The 7398-nt window shown below is 38.3% G+C and overlaps 1 protein-coding gene across 1 annotated transcript; it reads left to right on the forward strand.

The window, feature by feature from the left end:
• Positions 1–2903: 2903 nt before the first annotated feature.
• Positions 2904–6847, forward strand: LOC104605537 (uncharacterized). Its single transcript, XM_010270344.3, has 2 exons — positions 2904–5627; positions 6149–6847. The coding sequence occupies exons 1-2, from the start codon at positions 3035–3037 to the stop codon at positions 6658–6660; spliced, it is 3105 nt and encodes a 1034-aa protein (XP_010268646.1). The 5' UTR covers positions 2904–3034; the 3' UTR covers positions 6661–6847.
• The last annotated feature ends 551 nt before the right edge of the window (positions 6848–7398 follow it).

The following is a 7398-nucleotide window of genomic DNA, read 5'->3' on the forward strand; positions in this document are numbered from 1 at the left end:
TCTCTCTTTGTTTTTATTTTTTCAACATCTTCGGTTCTTTGAGATGTTCTCTTATTGCCTTGGAAATTTCCATTAGGCACTTTGGACAATTAGAAACATTTGGATTCCCTCTAGCTAAGTGATGTTTAAGACGGGTTACACCACCGCCTTTCATAATCTGCCCACAAAAATTATATTTGGTATGGAGTCTATTATTATTTACTTTAGTATCATATCTCCATCCAATATTTGGTTATTCTTCCCTTTTAGGTGCCATATCAAATACTCGGTAGAGAGTACTTCATAATTCACGTAAACCATAAAAGTAAATTAGAAAACACTTCATAATCATATTTATATTTATTCAATATAAATGTCATATTTATTCATGATCCACATTTCCAAATTATTATTCAAATTTAAGTAAAAAAACCAAATGATCTATTGAAATGTTAAATTAGGCATATATTAAGAATTTATTCAGTGTTTATGAAAAACTTACAATAAAAGATAAATAATTAATATTCATTTTTAATTTTAAAACTGATAGATCAGCCATATATTAAGAATATATTCAGTCCTTAGGGCTATATCATAACAAAATATAATTAATTATTATTTATTTTTAATTCTAAAAATTACAAAAGAAAAGAAAAAAATCATATTTGAATGATAAATGCCAAATGATCAATGGATATGATAGATCAACCATATATTAAGAATATATTCAATCCTTAAGGCTATATGCATATCATAAAAAAATATAATTAAATATTATTTATTTTTAATTCTCAAAATTACAAAAAAATTCAAAAACATCATATTTGAATGATAAATGTCAAATAATCTATGGATATGTTAGATCAACCATGTATTAAGAATATATTCAGTGTTTATGGACAAATCATGTTAAAAAATAATTAATTAATATTTATTTTTAATTCTGAAAAGTACAAAAAAATTAAAAAAAAATGTATTTGAATGATAAATGTCAAATAATACATGGATATGATTGATCAGCCATATATTAAGAACATATTCAGTGTTTATAAACAAATTAGATTAAAGAATAATTAATTAATATTTATTTTTAATTCTGAAAATTACAAAAGAAAATTAAAAAAAATAATATTTGAATGATAAATGTCAAATAATCTATGGATATGATAGATCAGCCATATATTAAGAATATATTCATTGTCTATGGACAAATCATATTAAAAAATAATTAATTAATATTTATTTTTAATTCTGAAAATTACCAAAGAAAATTAAAAAAAAATCATATTTGAATGATAAATGTCAAATAATCTATGGATATGATAGATCAGCCATATATTAAGAATATATTCAGTGTATATGGATAAATCATATTAAAAAAGAATTCATTAATATGTATTTTTAATTCTAAAAATTACAAAAAAATCATATTTGAATGATAAATGTAAAATAATGTATGGATATGATAGATCAGCCATATATTAAGAATATATTCAGTATTTATGGACAAATCATACTAAAAATAATTAATTAATATTTATTTTTAATTCTGAAAATTACAAAAGAAATTATAAAAAATCATATATTTAAAGAATAAATGCCAAAATGCCAAATGATCTATGGATATGATAGATCAGCCATAGATCTACAATATATTCAGTGTTTATGGACAAATCATAATAAAAATTAATTAATTAATATTTATTATTTATTTTCAAAAATTACAAAATTATTAAAAAAAAAACAAATTACATAGAAAATTTCAAATCTTACATGGATATGGTAGATCACCCATAGGTTTCTAACATATTAAGTGATTACATTCAAATAGAAAAAGAAGCAATTTTTTTAAAATTATTTTCTTTATTTTTATTTTTCCATTTTTCTTCATAAAAATCCATATATCTACACATATAATAAAAAAAAAAAGTGTGATTTTTGACATGGGAAATGTAGATCAGGTAGGTTTAGAGCATTTCCAAGCATTCAAACAAGAAATAAACAACAAATCAGAGAGATTAGATGAAAAAAATTGAAAATACTCACCTGTTTTCACAATATTTTCCCAAAACTTCAAAAATCTTCCCAAATCTTCAAGTTTTGATGCGTTTTTGTTGTTGTTGTTGTTGTTGTTGTTGTTTTGTTTGGAAGGGACAAAAGGCTTTTTTTCGAGAGAAAGAAGCCTTCTTTCGTGAGCTCGAAAAATTATAGTACCGCTCATATCGTTTTAGCATCGTATTGAACGATGCGCCCTTGTATCAGACGCATATCAATCGATACGACACCTACACACGTTACGGCCCCGTATCATGTCAATATGGTACTGATACGAGAAAAAATATACGACATTTACGAATTCATGCCGTATCTCGTATCTTATTCTAGAAGATACGATATGATACGCCCCGTATCGAGCATATTGTATCAATACTTTGAACCTTGCCTACGACAATCAACGGGATCATCTAAGCAGCATTCTAGAGATGTATATAGAATAGTTCGGCAAAACCATGTTCATCAATGTGCGAGAGGTGGCATCCACCATTAATCATGCAAGTCGGGCTATGGTGGAGAGAAAGATATGCAGCTCGATCATCTGCACTGAAACTGTGGCGGCGGCCTTGGGTGGCTCTGCTCTTCCTACGTACACCACTTCTAAGGGCTCTGTTTTTTTGCTTCAATCGAAGTAGATGGAGGATTCATAGGATGAGAGAGAGATTTGGTGATGAAGTTTTATGGTTTTATTTTTCTGGATTTTTTTTATTTTTTTCTGTTTTTTATTTAATTTTATACTATATTTTTATTTTAATTTATTTATGATGTCACGAGTCGAACTGTTCGACCGAACGGTTGAACCGTTTAACCGGAAACCGGTCCCCTGACCGGTTCTGTTTCCGGCTCGTTTTTAAAAACCTTGCTCAAACGAGACTTCCTGCTTCTTCGCTGACTCTCTCCCATTCTATTCTACTACTTCACTCCATCCCCTTACTCTTCCATCTGCCTTCTTCTCTTCTTCTCAGCTCCCTCGACAAAATAACAAAAATAGGGGATAAAAATGCGGTTCCATCTTCTTCTTCTGATTCTCCTCTACCTCCTTAACAACCACCGAGTTGCCGGTAGGCCACTCCGCATACCGGAATACCGTGCTTTACTATCCATCAAAACCGCCATTTCTGACGACCCCCAAGCTTCCCTTCCGAATTGGAATCTCTCCACCAGCCATTGCACATGGACCGGTGTCTCCTGCGACTCCTTTAATCGAGTCGTTTCTCTTGATCTCTCCAACATGAACCTCTCCGGCATTTTGTCACCTGACGTCGGCCAGCTTCGCAACCTCATCAACCTAACCGCCGCCGCTAACTTCTTCTCTGGACCCATCCCCTCGGAGATCTCTCACATCTCCGGCCTCCGTTTGTTGAATCTCTCCAATAATGTCTTCAATGGCAGCTTCCCTTCCGAGTTCTCTCGTCTCAAGTTGCTAGAAGTTCTCGATTTGTATAACAATAACATGACCGGAGATTTACCTGTCGATGTGTCTGAGATGCCCAATCTGCGACATCTCCACCTCGGCGGCAACTTCTTCTCTGGACGAATCCCGTCCGAGTACGGACGCTGGGAGTTCCTCGAGTATCTAGCGCTTTCTGGTAACGAGCTCGGGGGTACTATACCGCCCGAAATCGGCAACTTAACCAAGCTTCAGCAGCTCTACCTTGGATATTACAATAGCTATGAAGGCGGTATCCCACCGGAGCTGGGAAACCTCACGGAACTGGTTCGATTGGATATGGCCAACTGTGGATTGTCCGGTGAGATTCCTCCTGAGTTCAGTAAGCTTCAGAAATTGGACACATTGTTTCTTCAGGTGAATGGCCTCTCTGGGGGGCTTACGCCCGAGTTAGGGCAGCTGAAGAGCTTGAAATCAATGGATCTCTCGAACAACATGCTTGCGGGCGAGATTCCAGCGACATTTTCCGAGCTCAAGAACCTGACGCTGTTGAATCTTTTCAGGAATAAATTACATGGTGCAATTCCCGACTTCATTGGAGATTTGCCGGCACTAGAGGTTCTGCAGCTTTGGGAGAATAACTTCACTGGAAGTATTCCTCAGGGGCTTGGAAAGAATGGGAGGCTCCAACTGCTAGATCTGTCGTCCAACAAGCTCACGGGAAATCTCCCTCCCGATCTGTGTTTTGGAAATCGGCTTCATACTCTAATCGCTTTGGGCAACTTTTTGTTCGGTCCGATTCCGGAATCGCTGGGAAGATGCAAATCGCTGAGTCGGATTCGGATGGGGGAGAATTTTCTTAATGGTACTATACCTAAGGGGCTTTTTAGCCTACCCAATCTCGCTCAGGTAGAACTTCAGGATAACTATCTCGTCGGAGGCTTCCCGCAGACTGATTCGATCGCTGAGGATCTTGGACAGATAAGCCTTTCAAACAACCAGCTTACGGGTTCTCTTCCACGGTCCATTGGCAACTTTTCTGGCGTCCAGAAGCTCCTCCTCGACGGGAATTTCTTCTTCGGTAGCATTCCAGCCGAGATAGGAAGGTTACAGCAGCTATCGAAAATGGATTTCAGCAATAACAGGTTTTCCGGGCCGATCGCTTCGGAAATCAGCCAATGCAAGTTGCTGACATTCGTCGATCTCAGTAGGAACGAGTTATCGGGTGTGATTCCACCAGAGATGACAGGTATGCGAATTTTGAATTACCTGAACCTATCGAGAAACCATCTTACCGGGAGCATCCCAGCATCAATCGCAACTATGCAGAGCTTGACTTCTGTTGATTTTTCCTACAACAATCTCTCTGGTTTGGTTCCTGGGACTGGCCAATTTAGTTACTTCAATTCGACCAGCTTCGTTGGCAACCCTGATCTCTGTGGACCATACTTAGGACCTTGCAAATTTGGGGTGGGCAATGGTACCCACCAAGGCCACGTTAAAGGCTCACTCTCTGCTTCATTGAAGCTCCTCCTCGTCATTGGTCTGCTTGTATGTTCTATTGCATTTGCTATTGCTGCCATTTTCAAAGCTCGGTCGCTGAAGAAGGCGAGTGAAGCCCGTTCCTGGAAGCTCACCGCATTCCAGCGACTGGATTTCACCTGTGATGATGTTTTGGATTGCTTGAAGGAAGATAACATCATAGGGAAGGGCGGTGCTGGCATTGTTTACAAGGGTGTCATGCCTAATGGCGACCAGGTTGCCGTGAAAAGGCTTCCAGCCATGAGCCGAGGATCATCCCATGACCATGGGTTTAATGCAGAGATACAGACTCTGGGGAGGATTCGACACCGCCACATAGTGAGGTTATTGGGGTTCTGTTCCAACCATGAAACCAACCTTCTTGTTTACGAATACATGCCCAATGGGAGTTTGGGTGAAGTTCTTCATGGCAAGAAGGGTGGTCACTTGCACTGGGACACACGATACAAGATTGCAGTGGAGGCTGCCAAGGGGCTCTGTTACTTGCACCACGACTGTTCTCCCTTGATCCTTCACCGTGATGTGAAATCAAACAACATCCTCCTGGATTCCAACTTTGAAGCTCACGTTGCAGATTTTGGCCTCGCCAAGTTTCTGCAGGATTCCGGCACCTCAGAGTGCATGTCGGCAATTGCTGGTTCATATGGTTATATCGCCCCAGGTAATAAAATTCAGCAATTGTGCTCCCTAGTACTAGCTAATAGTTGTTTTGGATGAATGATGTTCTTGACTTGTTTTCAAAATTCTAATAACTTTCCATAAGCCGAGAACGAAAGAAGAAAGAATTGGGATTTCCAAAATGACTTCCAAGATCTGGTAATGCATGTAAGATTTTGTAATAAATTTCTTAGTTCGTGGTTTATGCTGACTTTGGGGGTTCTTTTAACACGACTGAAAAAATAGTTTCTTTGTTGAATTGGGCTGTTCTTGTTCATGTCACTCCCTTGCTATTTTTTAGAATTTTTTTATCCTATTAACTTAAGCAATGAAATTGCATATTTAAACCATGTTCGTTGTTTTAGAGATCCTGTTAATTGGTTCTTAGAGATTAGATTTTAGTATGTACTAAGTAATGCTTTTGGGGAATACAGGTTATATATACTTTGCTTCGATGTTATTTTGAATTTAATTGCATGCAGATTAGTCCCTTTACCTTTAATTTTAACTCGGGGTTGTTCACAGAGTACGCCTACACGCTGAAGGTGGATGAAAAGAGCGATGTATACAGCTTTGGTGTGGTTCTGTTAGAATTGGTGAGCGGCAGAAAACCTGTTGGGGAGTTTGGAGATGGAGTGGACATAGTCCAGTGGGTTCGAAAGATGACAGACTCAAACAAGGAGGGGGTTCTAAAGATTCTTGATCCAAGACTCCCATCCGTTCCTCTCCATGAGGTGATGCATGTTTTCTATGTAGCAATGCTGTGTGTGGAAGAGCAGGCTGTTGAGCGCCCTACAATGCGGGAAGTTGTTCAGATCCTAACAGAGTTGCCGAAGGCACCCATCTCAAAACAAGGAAGCTCAGCAATGACCGAGTCTTCTCCATCAGCAGCTGCTACTGCTGGAGAGACACAGAGCACGTCAGCCATCAGAGAAACAAAAGAACTGCCGCCTGTGCAACAGCCGCAACAGCAGCAACAACAACCAGCAGCAGCAATATCAGCACAGTCACCACCTCCTGATCTCCTAAGCATATGAAGATGGATGGGTGTTGTGTTCTGTTTTACATGAATTGGGTTGGGTTATCTTATCCGGGTTATTTTCTATTTTTGTAACTTAAGTTGTTGATGGTGAAGTTTTCTTTGTACAGAAGAATTGGCGGGGGGGTTTTGTCATATTGGATTTGGTCGTAAATTATGCATTATATTAGTTACTGTTGCTGCCACTGTCATTGCTGTTGCTATTGCTCTGCAAACTCTGTCGAGTCTGGAGCATAGAGTCATTGTCTTGAGGAGGTGGTTTATGAATCCGAAGTGAAGAGTTAGTGAGTGACAGAAGGAGATGGGTTGGGAGCATGGGAATTTGTGTGGTATTCTTTCAAAATTTTCTCTTTGTTTCCTGAAGTGAAAGGTGGAGATAGGAGGGAGAACTCAGTGAGTATCGATTTCCGAGACTGGATAGGTGTCTTAGGATGGCGGAGAGTCTGGAGACTGGAGAGGAAATTCTTTTATCTCCGGATTTGTTTTTGGAATCCAAGAAGTCAATGTGAAAGAAAGTGCTTTTAAATTTTTTAATTAACAGAGCCCACATATTTGTCCAAATAAACAAATAAAAGTAGATTCATGAGACGACCAGACGGGACGAGTGATAATCAGGGATTCAGGGGAAGGCGTTAAAAGTATTGGATTTGGATCAACAAATGTTTAATAGACCAAACGGACCGTCTGTCATCAACATGTACCACGTACCCGGGTACCTAGGCCACTAGTCACACAG

This window comes from Nelumbo nucifera, chromosome 1, assembly GCF_055504915.1.
Source record: "Nelumbo nucifera cultivar China Antique chromosome 1, China Antique-T2T, whole genome shotgun sequence".
Taxonomy (NCBI): Eukaryota; Viridiplantae; Streptophyta; class Magnoliopsida; order Proteales; family Nelumbonaceae; genus Nelumbo; species Nelumbo nucifera.